Below are 22,378 nucleotides of genomic sequence, written 5' to 3' on the forward strand. Positions count from 1 at the left end.
GCTGAGTTATCTGTCAGCCAGAGTTATCTCAGCCAGCTGAGTTATCTGTCAGCCAGCTGAGTTATCTGTCAACCATCTGAGTTATCTGTCAGCCAGCTGAGTTATCTGTCAGCCAACTGAGTTATCTGTCAGTCAGTTGAGTTTTCTGTCAGCCAGAGTTATCTCAGCCAGCTGAGTTATCTGTCAGCCAGTTATCTCAGCCAGCTGAGTTATCTGTCAGCCAACCGAGTTATCTGTCAGTCAGCTGAGTTATCTGTCAGTCAGAGTTATCTCAGCCAGCTGAGTTATCTGTCAGCCAGCTGAGTTATCTGTCAGCCAACTGAGTTATCTGTCATTCAGTTGAGTTTTCTGTCAGCCAGAGTTATCTCAGCCAGCTGAGTTATCTGTCAGCCAGTTATCTCAGCCAGCTGAGTTATCTGTCAGCCAACCGAGTTATCTGTCAGTCAGCTGAGTTATCTGTCAGCCAGCTGAGTTATCTGTAACCAGCTGAGTGATCTGTCAACCGAGTTGTGTCAACCAGCTTAGTTACGTATCAGCGAGCTTAATTATATATCAACCAGCTGAATTCTTTGTCAGCCAGCTGAGTTATGTCAACCACCTGAGTTATCTGTCACCAGCTGAGTTATGTCAACCACCTGAGTTATCTGTCACCAGCTGAGTTATGTCAACCACCTGAGTTATCTGTCAGCCAGCTGAGTTATATCAACCAGTGTAGGTCTCTGTCAGCCAGCTGAGTTATGTCAACCAGTGTAGGTCTCTGTCAGCTAGCTGAGTTATCTGTCAGCCAGCTGAGTTATGTCAACCAGTGTAGGTCTGTCAGCCAGCTGAGTTATCTGTCAGCCAGCTGAGTTATGTCAACCAGTGTAGGTCTCTGTCAGCCAGCTGAGTTATGTCAACCACCTGAGTTATGTCAACCACCTGAGTTATGTCAACCACCTGAGTTATGTCAGCCAGCTGAGTTATGTCAACCACCTGAGTTATGTCAGCCAGCTGAGTTATGTCAACCACCTGAGTTATGTCAACCACCTGAGTTATGTCAACCACCTGAGTTATCTGTCAGCCAGCTGAGTTATGTCAACCACCTGAGTTATGTCAGCCAGCTGAGTTATGTCAACCATTGATTTCATTCATTTAACTTTACTGAGTTATACCAGGTTCATTTTTACTGTTTCTATATAATCTACTTCACAGAATCGAAACAGAATTTAAAATTATGCATCAGGCCTAAATAAAACCTTATTTACACATTCAAACTACAAATAACAAAAGACTTTTTCAGTACGAAAAAATGGATATAATCCTAGAGGTGAATTATCACTCTAATATATACAAGGAAAAAGTCTGACAAGGTGACCTTACAATTAGTAAGTTTATTTAGGTACAGGTTCACATAATTACAATTATCATACATAGTGTAAATTACCCAGGATAACACAAAAAAACAGTCAAGTGACCTTACTGTTAGTAACCCTTATGGTTTAGCGCTTCTTTTTTATAATAATAATAATAATAATAATAATACTATTAATAAGTTCATTTAGGCACAGGTACACATAAATATATAAGGATTCCAACGGAAATAAGTCACTTTATCTGACTTTTTTGGGTTATAATAATTTTTCTACACATATCTTGTTATGTATGATAATCTATGTAACTATATTTGTGTATACCTGAATAAATTAACTTACATATCGTAAATTACTTAAGATAAGTCAGGGAAGGTGACTAGTGTTAGTAAGGTGTGATGATGAGTGAGTGTTGATAGTGTGATCAAGGTTGTTATTGGTGCTGGTGATGATGATGATGATGACACCTGTTATCATCCTCAGGGTCAATAGTTTTATCTCCTGGTGAACATTTTTATCTGTCAGGGAGTCAGTTCCTCTCTCACACTCGTCTAGTGTGCTCATACACTCGTCTAGTAACATAACTGCTCTTATACTTCTCTATTACACTAGTTTAGGTATCTAGTAGTAATGTCTAGTTTAATATGGTGGAGACTGATGGTGATGGTGACTTTACAAGTGTTAACTACGACCTCGGCTACCAGGACTGTAAGTAATGTAACTCTGCTTATATTTTTAACTAAAATGGCTGCTGTTTCTCTTGAGGTATCCCTTGAGGGCCCTTCAAGGTATCCCTCGAGGGGTCTTTCAAGGTATCCCTCGAGGGGCCCTTCAAGGTATCCCTCGAGGGGTCTTTCAAGGTATCCCTCGAGGGGCCTTTCAAGGTATCCCTCGAGGGGTCTTTCAAGGTATCCCTCGAGGGGTCTTTCAAGGTATCCCTCGAGGGGTCTTTCAAGGTATCCCTCGAGGGGCCTTTCAAGATATCCCTTGAGAGACCCACAAGGTATCCCTCGAGGGACCTTCAAGGTATCCCTCGAGGTGCTTGAATTATGTGCACCTGTGATCAAATAAACTTTACAATAATCATACAGTGTAATTTACCATGGATAACCCAAAACAAAGTAACTTATTTCTATGTTAATATTTTGTTATCCCAAGACTAACTAACCTGTAAATTCATTCAGTGAAACTTCAATGTATTTTATTGCAATAAAAATCTTTATCATTATCTTGATCACTGTGATAATATACCCCTCAAGGCTCTTGATCCAAGGAATGGGATCTGTTCTCCAGTTCCCTGAATTAACCTTGAATACCTTCCACCCCCCACAGGCGCTGTATAATCCTACGGGTTTAGCGCTTCCCCTTGATTATAATAATGCTAATAATGTGATTATATTATAATCACAATTGCTGTTTTTATTGTCATCAAAATAATATTGCTTAACCTAGCCTATTCTTGCATTAAAAATTTGTTACTAATTTGAATAGTAATAGTATTAATAAAATCAAACTAAAGCCAAAGAGTACAAAAATAAAGATGGAGCAGAAACTGGAAAATAATTTGTGCTAATATAATATAAGGAGGGTTTGGGATATTTGATGTTTGGAGGGACATTTTAACTGTCAAATCTGCACACCTCTGGTACAACAGTGATGGTGTGAATGATGGTGAAAGTGTTTCTTTTTTGGGTTACCCAGCCTCGGTGGGAGACGGCTGGTGTGTTAAAAACGTTAAAATAATGTTGCATGTATGTACTTAGTTTGGTGTTAAGAAAAGTCATCCACTTTTCAAATCACTATTGTCAGTGAATCATCAGTTACATGATAAAATATATCCACAGGTTAACCAACAACATTCTATAGGTTTAGGTTACGTTACTTTAGGTTATTAAAACCTACAGTTTTAATAAATCTATATATAGCTGAGCCCCTTGCCTGTTGGAAAATATTTGAGACTTCTGATTGCGGATGGATTGGTAATACGTACCAGTAAGATCATTTTCATCTTATGATCACATTGCTGTGGAAACTGCAAATAAGCTTACCCTAACTAAATGCTCTGTATAACCATGCATTCATGTTTCATTCTTTCCTGTATAAACAATGTATCAATGGAAATAAACTTGAATTGAATATGCTGTCTGTGCTTACTGTAGCTTTAGCAAAAAAAATTTTAAATCTTTGAATGTTTAACTCTGCATAATCACTTTGAAAAAGATTGGATTATTAACCACAAAAGGTTTGTTGTCTTCAGATTCATTTATTTTAATTAATATCTAACTGTAGACATGGTTTAGTCTCAAAAGTTATGTACAGTACTGTAAGATAAGATAAGGTTTCGTTCGGATTTTTAACCCCGGAGGGTTAGCCACCCAGGATAACCCAAGAAAGTCAGTGCGTCATCGAGGACTGTCTAACTTATTTCCATTGGGGTCCTTAATCTTGTCCCCCAGGATGCGACCCACACCAGTCGACTAACACCCAGGTACCTATTTGCTGCTAGGTGAACAGGACAACAGATGTAAGGAAACGTGTCGAAATGTTTCCACCCGCCGGGAATCGAACCCGGGCCCTCCGTGTGTGAAGCGGGAGCTTTAGCCACCAGGCCACCAGGCCTGGTGGGTTTATCTTGCTCTTGTTCAGGTGTGATAATAATAATAATAATAATATCATCTTTATTTTTACAAGTACATATACAAGGTATACAGACCATAGCTGACATCAGTGACATACTACTATATAGAAAGCCACTTGTTATGCAGAGCATTTCGGGCAAATTAGGTCAGTTTTGTCTCCAGGATGTGACCCACACCAATCGACTAACACGCAGGTACCCATTTTACTGATGGGGAGCATAGACAACCAGTGCAAAGAAACATGCCCAATGTTTTTACCTTCACTGTGTGAAGCGAGAGCTTTAGCCGCCAGGCCACGGGGCACCTAAGCTACACTAATTTTTAAGTCGTTTATTTATATTTCTAGTTTTATACTAAACAGTGGACCCCCGGTTAACGATATTTTTTCACTCCAGAAGTATGTTCAGGTGCCAGTACTGACCGAATTTGTTCCCATAAGAAATATTGTGAAGTAGATTAGTCCATTTCAGACCCCCAAACATACACGTACAAACGCACTTACATAAATACACTTACATAATTGGTCGCATTCGGAGGTAATCGTTATGCGGGGGTCCACTGTATTATAAATGATAATTCAGTTTCTTTACTAATATTTCTTATATATATATATTATGGTTTTGTGAATTCTATGAGGCATCAAATATTAATTTTTTCATTTGAACATGTGACACAGAAGACAAAAAAGAAAAGAAATCGAGTGGAATACTGTAAGGTTTTTTTTTTATGTATTTTATTTTGTTAACTCTATTCATACAGTGGAACCTCGGTTTTCATGATTAATTCATCCAGAAATTCTGATGAAAACCAAACTGTATAAAAACTGAAGCAATATTTCCCATAAGAAATAATGTAAATCCAATTACATATTTCCTTCCAGACACCCAAAAATATTACCAAAAAATACATTTTATAGAGAATAACTATAGTTTTACATAAGAAAACAATGATAAATAAATATAAATGACTGATGAAATGGATAGATGCACATTTAACATCACTTTTAGCTTTATTGAAGACTTTTGTTGGCGTATGAAAGACAGCGAGGAGGGGAGAGGGAGGAGAAGAGGTTATTGTTTGGAAGGGGAATCCCCCTCCATATGGACTTTAGGTATCAAGGCCCTATCTGGGGATACGTCCCTTCGTTGTCTTTTACTGGCACTAGGACCAGCTTGAGAGTCACTTGACCCCTGTCGCAAAAAAAAATCTATCCAGAGAGGTCTGTTTCTGGCGTCTCTTTAAGATTTGCCTAAAATGGGACGAGGCATTGTCTTTGAACATGTTGCAGACACAGCTTGCAACAGCTTTGTTAGGGTGATATTTCTCCACAAAACTTTGCAACTCATTCCACTTTGCACACATGTCTTTAATCACTGAAGAAGGCATATTCTCCCCTCTCTCTTCCTCCTCCTCTGAAGTAATTTCCTCAGCTGCAATATGTTGCTGTTCCATTTAAAGGTCTTGCAGCTCTTCAGTGGTTAGCTCTTCCCTGTGGTCCTCCACCAACTCTTCCACATCCTGGCCACTCACATTCAACCCCATGGACTTCCCCGATAGATTCCAAAATAGGTGTAGGGTCATCAGGGTTAGCCTCAAACCCTTCAAAATCCTTCTCGAGGACACATGGTGGCTTATTTAGCAGTCTCACTCAATAAACAAGCACAAAAAACAATGGATTATTATGAAATGTTATTCGAACGTATGGGGTAATGCTCACTCAACGAGAAACAAAGCCAAACTGAGTCAGAATGCGTGGGATGCTTTGTGTGGGCGCGGGCAGGCGGACACGTTTGATACGGCGGCCAATTGTCAACTCTATGAAAACTGAGCAGATGTACGACTTGAGAGTACAATTTTCCGTAAATTTAATCCACAGCATTAAGATTAAGGTCCTCCAAATATTGTACTATAATAAACCAGATAAGGAAGTTGGAATGACATTATTATTATTAATTTTGAAGTGCTAAATACTTAAGGATCAGTACAGCACCTGTGGAATAGGATTCAGTGAGAGTTGATCTTAGGTAATGTATATACGTAGTACTGTATATTGTCCAGACATAGACATTACTGTACTCTATACACTATGAGCAGCTCACTGCTATTATGCATAACTTTTACAACATCTTTGCCCAAAGCCTCACAAGTTTAAGTAGAATTTGAGTAACAATCTTAATATATGGTGAATGTTCTGTCTGGGCCAATACCCAAAAGTGATAGTGTGACAGAACTTGTTAAAATATAGGTCAGATCATATCCAACAATTCAGTTTCCCTGAGAATTGGAGAAATATTCCCTATTGGAATCCTGTTACAAGCGTATTAGAAAGAACAGCTGTTCAATGGGGAAAAAAAAATCCAAGTACTGTAGGTAAGATAAGATAAGATAAGATAAGATTTCGTTCGGATTTTTAACCCCGGAGGGTTAGCCACCCAGGATAACCCAAGAAAGTCAGTGCGTCATCGAGGACTGTCTAACTTATTTCCTTTGGGGTCCTTAATCTTGTCCCCCAGGATGCGACCCACACCAGTCGACTAACACCCAGGTACCTATTTGCTGCTAGGTGAACAGGACAACAGGTGTAAGGAAACGTGTCGAAATATTTCCACCCGCCGGGAATCGAACCCGGGCCCTCCGTGTGTGAAGCGGGAGCTTTAGCCACCAGGCCACCGGGCCTGGTATACACAAAGGTATACACAAATACAGTTACATAGATTATCATACATAGCAGCATATGTGTAGAGAACCTGAGATAACCCAAAAAAGTTAGACAAGAGTGACTTATTTTCATTGGGGTCCATTTAATACCTTATTATTATACAATGTAGGAGATAATATCTTATTATTACACAATAAAGGATATATACTAGGAATAAAGGTAAAAAGAGTCGGGTAAGAACCTAATACAGGAATCCAAAAGGAGGAGCAGCTTTTTCTGACACCTACAGTTTGTCAGAAACGGTGCAGTAGAGGATTTCTGTACTGGGTCAGTGTTGTATGACCCTAGTATGTTTAGCACTTCCTTTTGATTATAATAATAATAATTGTACCAGGTCAAGGGTAGAGCCAGCACCAGAATACAGTAAGACAAAAGAAAATATGTGTGTATGCCAGTGCATACACACATGAATGAACTATCATTAAGACAGTTCAAGCTGTGAGGATAAATACAAATGGTTAAGGCACAAAAATTACGGTATTCACCTGGCAATAAAGTGATTATTGTGAATGCTGTATTTTTTTATGGCATGGCTAAATTTCTGATGACAATTTGTAAACAAATTATTATTTCAAATTTTGATTTTTGCAAGGAGAAGTGTTTTGGACTGTTGGAGTGATGGTGATCACTTTAAGTAAGTTTATTTAGGTACATGTGCACATAAGTACAATTATCATACATAGTGTAAATTACCTAGGATAACCCAAGAAAGTCAAAGTTACTTATATCCATTGGAATTGATTATATCCATTGGAACTGATTTCAAGGGTTAATGCCCATGCTTCTTGGTCCCAGACCAGGCCTCTCTGATGCTGGCTTGTTGGTACAAGGTGCATGCAGTCCAGCATATGTACCACAGCCAGGGGTTTATTGGTAATTTCCCTTCTTCAAGAAGGGAGTACATTGAAGAGTCATGTCTCCACACATACACACGTTACTATGGATGATAATTGTAATTATATGTACCTGTACCTAAATAAACTTACTTATTCCCTTAGTGTACTACCCATACCCTTGCTTTTCATCAGAGATATTTTGCACCGTCTGCCAAGCCTCTTGCTTTCATATTTAGCATTTTCAGTGTTCAGATTTGGGAGCATTTCCTCCAGAATTTTGCAGGTGTAAATCATGACATATCTTTCTCACCTACATTCTATGAACTGCAGTTTAAGGAAGTGCTACCATACATTGATAAAGTTTAGTATAATTATGTATTCATGTCTGTTGAGGGAGTCGAGTGTGGGTTACAGTGCTGCTGTCTACATTGCTTCCATAATATTCATAATTGTGTCCCAACAGGTATTAACACCAGAGGTCAACCCAGGTTGTGGAGAAAAAGAAACAGATGCAAGAATGGACTGTGATGAACCTTGGTTAATCCATGTTACTGCCAATGGCAAGAACGACTCTATTCATCATCTATGGGGTACTCATGGAGCTCCCTCTTTCCTGGTGGTGACAACAGCTTTGAATACAACTATGACTGTCAACTGGACAGAGCTTGAAGTGCCATCTAAAGCCTCAGTGACCTTTGATAAAGACCCTGTCCATGTATTTGGCTTTTCCATACCAAATGTGAGTTGTTACTGTTACTCTTTTTAGCCTTTGTAAATTTCAAAGTGGTTTTGTGTATAGTATGGTTTCAATTAACACACACACTTAACTTGTCTAGACTTAAGTAGTTATTATGTATTAGGATAAGTCTGCCCGAAATGCCCCGGCATGATAGTGGCTTTCTTTGTACTTAACCAATCAAAATTGTAAATACACATTATAACCTTGCAAAGAAATAAAATCTTTATCTTGCTTTACGTTTCTGGAAACTGGCATTTCAACTTAAATCATGTTAACTGGACTAAGGCCATAAGGGGAAAAATAGGGTTATGTTTTTGAGACCACAAGGAAAAAGTCAAATAAGTTTTTTTAATTTAAGTTTTTTACTGCTACATTAACTTACATTGCACAGTAAGTTTACATTAATAAAACACTGTACATGTAGCTAAAAAAAAAAATTGTTCTTACCTTAAATTCTAATTAGTGGGGCACCTTTTGTAATTTTCTGCTCAATTCACATTTTCAGTAACTTTTCTGTTTTATTTACTTATGTTGACCTTCGTTATTCTTTTTAGGAGGTCACAGTATAGATTATCCATCACACCAGATTATTCATCGCACATTCTTAATAAATTTATGAATTGTTACTTCACTGCGACTAAAAGTGTGGGCTGTCTGCATCACACATACCCCACCTTCAAGATCTCTCTTTTTTCATAATGCTAATACTTCATGCTTTTTCTTTTTCTTGGAATCCCAACATTAGTATTCATCTTGGATGCCGTGGTTAATATCCAGAGATGAAATAGGGTCCTGGAAAGTTCCAAAACTAATTGATTGGCACATGATGGAGCATGGGTATTGTTTACATCGTGTGGCCTGGCTGCCCATTGTCTAACTGCGGGGCAGGAGGTAAATAGCCCATGGATATTTGTTTGAATAGGATTTGATGCACAAAGTGGACTTCAGTTTTCCAAAAATTTATGACATGCTGTATCAGTCTTCTGGTGCAGTTTGCTCTTGGATAGAATATTTCAGTCATGTTACAAATGTTTGGAATAGGAGGTAGGTTATTGAAAGTGGCGAAAAGTTTTTACGAGGATAGTGAGGCTCAGGGTAGAGCATGTATGAGAGAGGGAGATTATTTCCCAGTAAAAGTAGGCCTTAGACAAGGATGTGTATGTCACCATGGTTGTTCAGTAGATTTATAGGTGGAGTTGTAAGAGACGTGAATGCTTGGGTGTTCGCAACAGGTGTGGGGTTAAAAGGTAAAGAATCTAACACAAAGTGGGAGTTGTCAGAGTTGCTCTTTGCTGATGACACTGTGCTTTTGGGAGATTCTGAAGAGAAGTTGCAGAGGTGGGTGGATGAGTTTGGTAGAGTATGTAAAAGAAGAAAATTAAAAGTGAATACAGTAGTACCTCGAGTTTCGAACCCCTCCAACTCAAACAATTATGTAAGTTTATTATTGTAAGTACATTTGTATGTGTATTTTTGGCCTTTGAAATGGACTAACCTAATTTACATTATTTCTTATGGGAACAAATTCATCCAGTATCGGCACTTGAACAGCCTTCTGTAACAAACTAAGTTTGAAACTCGGGGTACCACTGTATAGGAAAGAGTAAGGTCATGAGGATAACAAAAAAATTAGGTAATGAAAGATTAGATATCAAATTGGAGGGAGAGAGTATGGAGGAGGTGAATGTGTTCAGATATTTAGGAGTAGACATGTCAGCAGATAGATCTATGAAAGATGAGGTGAATCATAGAATTGACGAGGGGAAAAACGTGAGTGGTGCACTGAGGAGTCTGTGGAGACAAAGAACTTTGCCCATGGAAGCAAAGAGGGGAATGTATGAGAGTATAGTTATACCAGTGCTCATATATGAGTGTGAAGCATGGGTGGTGAATGTTGCAACAAGGAGAAAGCTGGAGGCAGTGGAGATGTCATATCTGAGGGCAGTGTGTGGTATGAATATAATGCAGAGAATTCTTAGTTTGGAAATTAGGAGGAGGTGTGGGATTACCAAAACTATTATCCAGAGGGGTGAGGAGAAGTTGTTGAGGTGGTTCGGACATATAGAGAGGGTGGAACAAAATAGAATGACTTTGGGAGTGTATAAATCCATAGTGGAGGGAAGGCAGGGTAGAGGTCGGCCTAGAAGAGGTTGGAGGGAAGGGGTAAAGGAGGTTTTGTGTGCGAGGGGCTTGGACTTCCAGCAAGCATGCTTGAGCATATTAGATAGAAGCGAATGGAGGCGAATGGTTTTTAGGACTTGACATGCTGTTGGAGTGTGAGCAGGGTAATATTTATGAAGGGTTTCAAGGAACCAGGCAGGCTGGACTTGAGCCCTGGAGATGGGAAGTACAGTGCCTGTACTTTGAAGGAGGGGTGTTAATGTTGCAGTTTTATAACTGTAATGTAAGCACACCTTTGGCAAGACAGTGATGGAGTGAATGATGGTGAAAGTTTTTCTTTTTCGGGCCACCCTACCTTGGTGGGAAATGGCCAATGTGTTAATAAAAAAATAATAAAATTTATTGCAAGTGTGCTGCCTGAATGTGCTAACTAGAATCTACTGTAATCATGCATTGGGTGACCCATACAATGACCATATGTATAATCTGTTAAAATAACCACATTCAATAGCAGGAAACAAACAAAGGAATGAGTGGGGTTTGAACCCATTACCTGGAGTTTACCTGGAGAGAATTCCGGGGGTCAACGCCCCCGCAGCCCGGTCTGTGACCAGGCCTCCTGGTGGATCAGAGCCTGATCAACCAGGCTGTTACTGCTGGCTGCACGCAAACCAACGTACGAGCCACAGCCCGGCTGGTCAGGAACCGACTTTAGGTGCTTGTCCAGTGCCAGCTTGAAGACTGCCAGGGGTCTGTTGGTAATCCCCCTTATGTATGCTGGGAGGCAGTTGAACAGTCTCGGGCCCCTGACACTTATTGTATGGTCTCTTAACGTGCTAGTGACACCCCTGCTTTTCATTGGGGGGATGTTGCATCGTCTGCCAAGTCTTTTGCTTTCGTAGTGAGTGATTTTCGTGTGTTCGGTACTAGTCCCTCTAGGATTTTCCAGGTGTATATAATCATGTATCTCTCCCGCCTACGTTCCAGGGAATACAGGTTTAGGAACCTCAAGCGCTCCCAGTAATTGAGGTGTTTTATCTCCGTTATGCGCGCCGTGAAGGTTCTCTGTACATTTTCTAGGTCAGCAATTTCACCTGCCTTGAAAGGAGCTGTTAGTGTGCAGCAATATTCCAGCCTAGATAGAACAAGTGACCTGAAGAGTGTCATCATGGGCTTGGCCTCCCTAGTTTTGAAGGTTCTCATTATCCATCCTGTCATTTTTCTAGCAGATGCGATTGATACAATGTTATGGTCCTTGAAGGTGAGATCCTCCGACATGATCACTCCCAGGTCTTTGACGTTGGTGTTTCGCTCTATTTTGTGGCCAGAATTTGTTTTGTACTCTGATGAAGATTTAATTTCCTCATGTTTACCATATCTGAGTAATTGAAATTTCTCATCGTTGAACTTCAGCCCACTGAAAGATTTGGTTGATGTCTGCCTGGAGCCTTGCAGTGTCTGCAATGGAAGACACTGTCATGCAGATTCGGGTGTCATCTGCAAAGGAAGACACGTTGCTGTCGCTGACATCCTTGTCTATGTCAGATATGAGGATGAGGAACAAGATGGGAGCGAGTACTGTGCCTTGTGGAACAGAGCTTTTCACCGTAGCTGCCTCAGACTTTACTCTGTTGACTACTACTCTCTGTGTTCTGTTAGTGAGGAAATTATAGATCCATCGACCGACTTTTCCTGTTATTCCTTTAGCACGCATTTTGTGCGCTATTACGCCATGGGGTCACACTTGTCGAAGGCTTTTGCAAAGTCTGTATATATTACATCTGCATTCTTTTTGTCTTCTAGTGCATCTAGGACCTTGTCGTAGTGATCCAATAGTTAAGACAGACAGGAGCAACCTGTTCTAAACCCATGTTGCCCTGGGTTGTGTAACTGATGGGTTTCTAGATGGGTGGTGATCTTGCTTCTTAGGACCCTTTCAAAGATTTTTATGATATGGGATGTTAGTGCTATCGGTCTGTAGTTCTTTGATGTTGCTTTACTGCCCCCTTTGTGGAGTGGGGCTATGTCTGTTGTTTTTAGTAACTGTGGGACGACGCCTGTGTCCATGCTCCCTCTCCATAGGATGGTAAAGGCTCGTGATAGGGGCTTCTTGCAGTTCTTGATGAACACGGAGTTCCATGAGTCTGGCCCTGGGGCAGAGTGCATGGGCATGTCATTTATTGCCTGTTCGAAGTCATTTGGCGTCAGGATAACATCGGATAGGCTTGTGTTAACCAAATTCTGTGGCTCTCTCATAAAAAATACATTTTGGTTAGCGGCTTGCTAAAAACTGAGTCATATTGGGACTTGAGTAGCTCACTCATTTCCTTGCTGTCATCTGTGTAGGACCCATCTTGTTTAAGTAGGGGCCCAATACTGGACGTTGTTCTCGACTTTGATTTGGCATAGGAGAAGAAATACTTTGGGTTTCTTTCGATTTCATTTATGGCTTTTAGTTCTTCCCGCGATTCCTGACTCCTATAAGATTCCTTTAGCTTAAGTTCGATGCTTGCTATTTCTCTGACCAGTGTCTCCCTACGCATTTCAGATGTATTGACGCTCTGTTATTCTTTTCCGTCGCCTCTAAAGGGAGCGCCTGTCTCTTTCTATTTTACATCTACTCCTCCTTTTTCTTAGAGGAATAAGCCTTGTGCATACATTGAGTGCCACCAAGTTAATCTGATCTAGGCATAAATTGGGGTCTGTGTTACTTAGTATATCTTCCCAGCTTATATCGGTTAGGACTTGGTGAGTTATAAAACTCCAGGCCAGTTCCTTGGTTTGTTTGCAGTTGTATAGAGTGAGGTTTTCAGACTGAAGAGGATCACTAGTTAGACTGAAAATATTTGCATCATATTCCTGCTGTTGAATGTGGATCATTACTACATAGTCTTGTAAATGTAACCTGATGTCAAAATATAGTATGATTTAACTTAACTCTATCAATAGTGGAGATTTTCTGTTATCCTTCACTCCTTCACCACTTTTTTAACTTTTTTATTCAACATAAGAAAAATTTGGAAGATATCTAGAAGTCCCCACATTACTTTGTTTTAGCAGAATGTACATTACTGGCTTGAGAAGGCATTCTTTACTGTACCTGACTACAACCGTGAGAGTTCCCACCTCTAATAAGTTATGGTACTTTGCATTGTAGAACTCTATCCTTTATCTCTTTACCTTATCAGTTGTACTAATCAGTTTTTTACTGAGCCTTCCCTCCTGATATCACAAACCTCTTCTGCACACACTTGTTTCTAATTTTTACACCTAAACAGAAAAGTTTACATACTTCTACTTAGACTAGTCATCCTTCTCGCAGTGCTTGTTTGCATGTAGTATACAGGATATCACACAAATAACCAGCACATAGAAGAGAGGAGCTTACGACGATGTTTCGGTCCGACTTGTGACTTTGTAAATGGTCCAAGTCTGACCGAAACGTCGTCGTAAGCTCCTCTCTTCTGTGTGCGGGTTATTTGTGTATCGTTCCAGTCACGGTATTGTGCCTTTTTTTTTGTTATTTACAGGATGTCACCTTTTGTCTTCACTTCATTTACTCTCGTTTCTATCCACTGATGGTTTACTACCTGTACATCACTTTCCACTTTTACTTTAGCCACAATAATGATCAAAAGTATCAGTCATTTCCCAGAAGACATGTATGGTACTATACATCTAGTCACATACACTTCAATACTTGAGTATAGTGAGCATCAAACATGTGGAATATCAGAGGTTTTTGTTTCTTGTATTGTGTCTGTACATTCTGGTATGCATGGTATGACTGTCAAAACTGTGGTATGATAGAAGCTATGGTATGATAGCTTTAACTATGGTTTTACTATGATATGACTGTGGTATGATCTTGGTATGACCATGGAAGGACTATGGACAAACCATACCACGGGTGGGATTGAACCCGCGGTCAGAGAGTCTCAAAACTCCAGACCGTCGCGTTAGCCACTGGACCAGCTAGCCACAATAAGATTCGTCCAACTAGGTATATTTCTACATAAAAAGAAGGTTAGCATAGGCACCACTCTGACCACAAATGCAAGTGGTGCCTATGCTAACCTTCCTGTGGTGTAGAAATATACCTAGTTGGACGAATCTTATTGTGGTTAGCTGGTCCAGTGGCTAACGCGACGGTCTGGAGTTTTGAGGTTCTCTGACCGTGGGTTCAATCCTGCCCGTGGTATGGTTTGTTTGCAATCATGTCATTACGATTTTGTGAGACTATGGATAACTTGTGACATGACTGTGATACAGTATATCTGGAGGGTGTTCCAGAGGTCAGTGCCCCCCCAGCCCAGTCCATGACTAGGCGTGGATCAGGGTCTGATCAACCAGGCTATTACTGCTGGCTGCATGCAAACCGATGACACAGTAGTTTCTCTACAGCTCTTTGTGTGAGCTTATAGTACGTGATGCATATACTGTATGTACAGTATATTTCTTAAAAATAATCTTTTCCATTTTCTAGTGATGCCTAGTGTAAAATGGTCATGTTAATATTACCCTTGAGCTTGTTATAACTGTGTGAAATGTGTAAATTATGAATAATAAATAAAGAATAAAGATTTATTTCTTTGTGAAGGTTACAACATGTATTACAGTTTTAATTTTCTAAGTACAGTGGACCCCCGGCTTACGATATTATTTCATTCCAGAAGTATATTCAGGTGCCATTACTGAATGAATTTGGTTCCATAAGGAATATTGTGAATTAGATTAGTCCATTTCAGACCCCCAAACATACACGTACAAACGCACCTACATAAATACACTTACATAATTGGTCGCATTGGGAGCTGATCGTAAAGCGGGGGTCCTGTACATGGAAGACATATATTACAATTTTATAATTTTAACAGCTCGTCAAGTACCCAAAACCATTCATTGTAACTGTATGCTTATACATTGGCAGGCCCTACTTTAAAGTGTTTAACTAATGCAGTGGTTTTTCAGTTATACTTCTTCAGTTATTGAGGCTTCCTACAATAATTATTTGTACCACTTACTATAAGCTAAGGACGAAATTATTTTAAGGTAAGTAATGTGTGTACTGTATATTTTTAGGCCTAGATATATTGCTTAGTTAATATATGATATTGTAAACGTAATGTAAATATGTTATCAGGCTTTTATGTGCATTTGAAAGCGAAAAGACTATGCTTCACTTTACAACAGTAGCCCGGAACCTAACCTGCTGTATAAGTGGGGCCCTCCTGTAAACCAGTAGCCCGGAACCTAACCTGCTGTATAAGTGGGGCCCTCCTGTACACCAGTAGCCTGGAACCTAACCTGCTGTATAAGTGGGGCCCTCCTGTACACCAGTAGCCTGGAACCTAACCTGCTGTATAAGTGGGGCCCACCTGTACACCAGTAGCCTGGAACCTAACCTGCTGTATAAGTGGGGCCCACCTGTACACCTGTAGCCCGGAACCTAACCTGCTGTATAAGTGGGGCCCTCCTGTACACCAGTAGCCTGGAACCTAACCTGCTGTATAAGTGGGGCCCTCCTGTACACCAGTAGCCTGGAACCTAACCTGCTGTATAAGTGGGGCCCACCTGTACACCAGTAGCCCGGAACCTAACCTGCTGTATAAGTGGAGCCCTCCTGTACACCAGTAGCCTGGAACCTAACCTGCTGTATAAGTGGGGCCCTCCTGTACACCAGTAGCCTGGAACCTAACCTGCTGTATAAGTGGGGCCCACCTGTACACCAGTAGCCTGGAACCTAACCTGCTGTATAAGTGGGGCCCTCCTGTACAACAGTAGCCTGGAACCTAACCTGTTATATAAGTGGGGCCCTCCTGTACAACAGTAGCCTGGAACCTAACCTGCTGTATAAGTGGGGCCCACCTGTACACCAGTAGCCTGGAACCTAACCTGCTGTATAAGTGGGGCCCTCCTGTACACCAGTAGCCCAGAACCTAACCTGCTGTATAAGTGGGGCCCTCCTGTACAACAGTAGCCCAGAACCTAACCTGCTGTATAAGTGGGGCCCTCCTGTACACCAGTAGCCCAGAACCTAACCTGCTGTATAAGTGGGGCCCTCCTGTACACCAGTAGCCCAGAACCTAACCTGCTGTATAAGTGGGGCCCTCCTGTACACCAGTAGCCCAGAACCTAACCTGCTGTATAAGTGGGGCCCTCCTGTATACCAGTAGCCTGGAACCTAACCTGCTGTATAAGTGGGGCCCTCCTGTACACCAGTAGCCTGGAACCTAACCTGCTGTATAAGTGGGGCCCTCCTGTACACCAGTAGCCCAGAACCTAACCTGCTGTATAAGTGGGGCCCTCCTGTACACCAGTAGCCCAGAACCTAACCTGCTGTATAAGTGGGGCCCTCCTGTACACCAGTAGCCTGGAACCTAACCTGCTGTATAAGTGGGGCCCTCCTGTACACCAGTAGCCTGGAACCTAACCTGCTGTATAAGTGGGGCCCTCCTGTACACCAGTAGCCCAGAACCTAACCTGCTGTATAAGTGGGGCCCTCCTGTACAACAGTAGCCCAGAACCTAACCTGCTGTATAAGTGGGGCCCTCCTGTACACCAGTAGCCCAGAACCTAACCTGCTGTATAAGTGGGGCCCTCCTGTACACCAGTAGCCCAGAACCTAACCTGCTGTATAAGTGGGGCCCTCCTGTACACCAGTAGCCCAGAACCTAACCTGCTGTATAAGTGGGGCCCTCCTGTACACCAGTAGCCCAGAACCTAACCTGCTGTATAAGTGGGGCCCTCCTGTACACCAGTAGCCTGGAACCTAACCTGCTGTATAAGTGGGGCCCTCCTGTACACCAGTAGCCCAGAACCTAACCTGCTGTATAAGTGGGGCCCTCCTGTACACCAGTAGCCTGGAACCTAACCTGCTGTATAAGTGGGGCCCTCCTGTACACCAGTAGCCTGGAACCTAACCTGCTGTATAAGTGGGGCCCTCCTGTACACCAGTAGCCTGGAACCTAACCTGCTGTATAAGTGGGGCCCTCCTGTACACCAGTAGCCCAGAACCTAACCTGCTGTATAAGTGGGGCCCTCCTGTACACCAGTAGCCCAGAACCTAACCTGCTGTATAAGTGGGGCCCTCCTGTACACCAGTAGCCCAGAACCTAACCTGCTGTATAAGTGGGGCCCTCCTGTACACCAGTAGCCCAGAACCTAACCTGCTGTATAAGTGGGGCCCTCCTGTACACCAGTAGCCTGGAACCTAACCTGCTGTATAAGTGGGGCCCTCCTGTACACCAGTAGCCTGGAACCTAACCTGCTCATATAAATAATACTGATCTGTGTACTATTTACTCATATAAATAATACTGATCTGTGTACTATTTACTCATATAAATAATAATGATCTGTGTACTATTTACTCATATAAATAATACTGATCTGTGTACTATTTACTCATATAAATAATACTGATCTGTGTACTATTTACTCATATAAATAATACTGATCTGTGTACTATTTACTCATATAAATAATACTGATCTGTGTACTATTTACTCATATAAATAATACTGATCTGTGTACTATTTACTCATATAAATAATACTGATCTGTGTACTATTTACTCATATAAATAATACTGATCTGTGTACTATTTACTCATATAAATAATACTGATCTGTGTACTATTTACTCATATAAATAATACTGATCTGTGTACTATTTACTCATATAAATAATAATGATCTGTGTACTATTTACTCATATAAATAATAATGATCTGTGTACTATTTACTCATATAAATAATACTGATCTGTGTACTATTTACTCATATAAATAATACTGATCTGTGTACTATTTACTCATATAAATAATACTGATCTGTGTACTATTTACTCATATAAATAATACTGATCTGTGTACTATTTACTCATATAAATAATACTGATCTGTGTACTATTTACTCATATAAATAATACTGATCTGTGTACTATTTACTCATATAAATAATACTGATCTGTGTACTATTTACTCATATAAATAATAATGATCTGTGTACTATTTACTCATATAAATAATAATGATCTGTGTACTATTTACTCATATAAATAATACTGATCTGTGTACTATTTACTCATATAAATAATTCCTAGAAAATTTACATCTTTGTTAAATAATTTTTTCTGTTGCACACAACTTTACAATTTTTGATAGTTTTGTAATGTATATTTGTTTTTCAGCTTATTTTGTTCAATGATGTGCATGACACAGGAATTTTTGACAACTCCAGTCAAAGATATGTTGTTCCAATGACGGATTTTACTTGGGAAGTTAACATGGTATCCAACGACAGTGATCATGAAGTGGGCGCAAGTATTCAAACAAAGACATTTCGCGGAACTTCTCTACCTAATGAAACCAAAATTTCTGTTCAGGTAAGGCTGTATCTCTTTCAAATTACTGTACTATAGAATATTCTATGTACAGTAGAACCCTCATATCCACTGATTCGGCATTTTTATTTTATTTTTTTATATCTTTGCAAACAGTACATTGAGATTTTGTATTTACAATAATGGGTTGCAATACAAAGAGAGCCTCTATTATGCCCAGGCATTATGGGCCAACTTAACATTATTGGCTTACAGACTATTTAACACTAAGGATTATATAGTTGTACAGTAGGATAGTAATTATTTCATAATTGTACAGTAGATTATTAATTATAAATGGATCAAAATTTGTATAATACAAAAGATATATTCATATATTCGAAAATGCTTTTTGTGAAAACAATGATTCAGTTATATTCCTGTCAACAATGGATAAATGGTTCAAAGTGATTTTGAAGTTATGATGTGGGAGTACATAAGTATGTGTGTACTGAGTTTAGCTTTTAGTCTAGGGTGATTAAGTGGCTTTTGAGAAGAGTCTAAATTGATTTTCAGACTGGGTTACTTTAATATCTTCTGGTAATGAATTCCATATTTTGGGGCCCTTTATGTGCAAAAAGCTTTTACACAGTGTGATATGGACACGAGGTATATCAAAAAGAGATCTGTGTCTTGTGTTGTGATCATGTGTCCTGTTTAGGTTGGCGAGGAGAAGTTTGAGTGGAGGGTTTATTTTATTTATTAGCACACTGGCCGATTCCCACCAAGGCAGGGTGGCCCGAAAAAGAAAAACTCCCACCATCACTCACCCCATCACTGTCTTGCCAGAAGGATGCTTTACACTACAGTTTTTAAACTGCAACATTAACACCCCTCCTTCAGAGCGCAGGCACCGCACTTCCTATCTCCAGGACTCAAGTCCGGCCTGCCAGTTTCCCTGAATCCCTTCATAAATGTTACTTTGCTCACACTCCAACAGCACGTCAAGTATTAAAAACCATTTGTCTCCATTCACTCCTATCAAACACGCTCACGCATGCCCGGTGGAAGTTCAAGCCCCTCGCACACTAAACCTCCTTTACCCCCTCCCTCCAACCTTTCCTAGGCCGACCTCTACCCTGCCTTCCTTCCACTACAGACTGATACACTCTTGAAGTCATTCTGTTTCACTCCATTCTCTCTACATGTCTGAACCATCTCAACAACCCTTCCTCAGCCCTCTGGACAACAGTTTTGGCAATCCCGCACCTCCTCCTAACTTCCAAACTACGAATTCTCTGCATTATATTCACACCACACATTGCCCTCAGACATGACATCTCCACTGCCTCCAGCCTTCTCCTCGCTGCAACATTCATCACCCATGCTTCACAGCCATATAAGAGCGTTGGTAAAACTATACTCTCATACATTCCCCTCTTTGCCTCCAAGGACAAAGTTCTTTGTCTCCACAGACTCCTAAGTGCACCGCTCACCCTTTTCCCCTCATCAATTCTATGATTCACCTCATCTTTCATAGATCCATCCGCTGACACATCCACTCCCAAATATCTGAATGCATTCACCTCCTCCATACTCTCTCCCTCCAATCTGATATCCAATCTTCCACCACCTAATCTTTTTGTTATCCTTATAGCCTTACTCTTTCCTGTATTCACTTTTAATTTTATTCTTTTACATACCCTACCAAATTCATCCACCACCCTCTGCAACTTCTCTTCAGAATCTCCCAAGAGCACAGTGTCATCAGCAAAGAGCAACTGTGACAACTCCCACTTTATGTGTGATTCTTTATCTTTTAACTCCACGCCTCTTGCCAAGACCCTCGCATTTACTTCTCTTACAAACCCCATCTATAAATATATTAAGCCTTTGAGGGTTTCGGACGTACTAGTACGCCTAAATTCTAGCGCCCTCAAATCTAGTGGGAGAAAGCTGGTAGGCCTCCATATGAAAGAATGGGTCTATGTGGTCAGTGTGCATGGTATAAAAAAAATCCTGCAGCACACAGTGCATAATGAGAAAAAACAAACTTTGACCGTTTTTTTGGAATAAAACAGTGACTTTGCACTGTATTTTCATATGGTATTTATTGTTGTATTCTAGTTTTCTTGGTCTCATTTTATAGAATGGAAAGCATATCATAGAAATTGAGATGATTTTGACTGGTTTTACAATGAAAAGTACCTTGAAATTGAGCTCAAAGTAGCAGAAATGTTCGATTTTTACCAAAGTTCAAAAGTAAACAAATCATGCCAAGCATACTCAAATAACCCGCACATAAAAGACAGAAGCTTACGACGACGTTTCGGTCCGACTTGGACCATTGACAAAGTCATACTAACAGAGAAGGAGCAGGACGGCTATATATAGGCAGGAAGAGGTGGATGTAGTAGTAGTGGTAGTAGTAGTAGTAGTAGTAGTACAAGAATTGTATATAATACCGACAGGATAAAATGACACACTCACAACACCCGGGCATCCCCACCATAGACGTTTCGCCATCCAGCCAGCCACTGGATGGCGAAACGTCCACAACAAAGACAACCAGACGCCGCACATGTGTCTAATTTCATCAGTAGATGTAGTAGAAGAAGAAGAGGTAGTAGTAGTGGTAGTGGTAGAAGTGGGAAATAAGGAAGACGAGCCAGTCAAATACAAAGGAAGGGGAGCACTGCAAGAGAGCTAGAAACCCACAGAGGGAGAGCAAGCGCACCGAGGTGCGTGAAAGGGGAAGTGGTGAAATAAAATAAGGAAGGAACAGAAACACGAGACAGGAGAGAGAAAGACAACCCAGAGGAGAAAAGGAGAGAGGAAAGGGGAAGAGGAAGAAGAAAAAGAAGAAGAAGAAGAAAAAGAAAAAATGAGGATTCAGGTTAAGTCACGGGTGTTCTGAAGTTTGGAGCATCTAATACACGTCAACTGGTGAGTCTAATATTCTTTTGCAAGTGCACCAATATGATTCATACCATTTTTTACACTAATGCAGTAGTCTGCATAACAGTAAATCTTCTATTTTTTGTGAGAATAAAAATTCAAAGTGGAAAGCAAAAGAATGTAAGAGGGGCCTTGAGACGTGACTAATGAACAGAGGAAATGTCATTTTAATGCCAGGAATGTATTTCTTGTTTGTTCTGGACCCTATTCGGAAATTGGCATCTTTTGAAATTTGTGTGAAATTGGCAAAATTGCTAAATTCTGACCACTGTACTGGATAGTTGAAATTGGTAAATGGGTGGTTTCTTGCACTCATTCAATAGAAAAAATGGAGTTCTAGCGAAATATTCATGTTTTTTGTCGACTAGTAGTACGTACAGTGGAACTGGCCAAAAATGGGGCTCAAAGTGGGCAAAATCGCCGATCCGTAAACATCGCCGAGACCGCTAACTTCGCAAGAGCATAATTCCGTAAGTTTTCCATCAAATTTCATATTTTTGGTGTCATTATGATCGGGAAAAGATTCTCTATCTTTTCATAAGAATTTTTTTTTTTTTTTTTTTTTTTAAATTTGACCAACCCTGAGACCGAGTCTCGGAGAGGGCCTGTCGACCTTCAAAGGGTTAAACAACCATGGTGACATCACACATCCTTGTCTAAGGCCTACTTTTTCTGGGAAATAATCTCCCTCT

General features: G+C 40.5%; 1 protein-coding gene across 1 annotated transcript in view; it reads left to right on the forward strand.

The window, feature by feature from the left end:
- The first annotated feature begins 1,732 nt into the window (after positions 1 to 1,732).
- The window catches only part of LOC128691835 (glycosylated lysosomal membrane protein B), a 39,116-nt gene continuing 18,470 nt past the window's right edge, over positions 1,733 to 22,378 (forward strand). The window contains exons 1-3 of the mRNA XM_070101021.1: positions 1,733 to 2,057; positions 8,007 to 8,282; positions 18,597 to 18,791. Of these exons, the coding sequence (XP_069957122.1) occupies positions 1,980 to 2,057; positions 8,007 to 8,282; positions 18,597 to 18,791 (549 nt within the window). The 5' untranslated portion in view covers positions 1,733 to 1,979. The remainder of the gene's footprint in view (positions 2,058 to 8,006; positions 8,283 to 18,596; positions 18,792 to 22,378) is intronic.

This window comes from Cherax quadricarinatus, chromosome 75 (genome assembly GCF_038502225.1).
Source record: "Cherax quadricarinatus isolate ZL_2023a chromosome 75, ASM3850222v1, whole genome shotgun sequence".
In the NCBI taxonomy this organism is placed as follows: Eukaryota; Metazoa; Arthropoda; class Malacostraca; order Decapoda; family Parastacidae; genus Cherax; species Cherax quadricarinatus.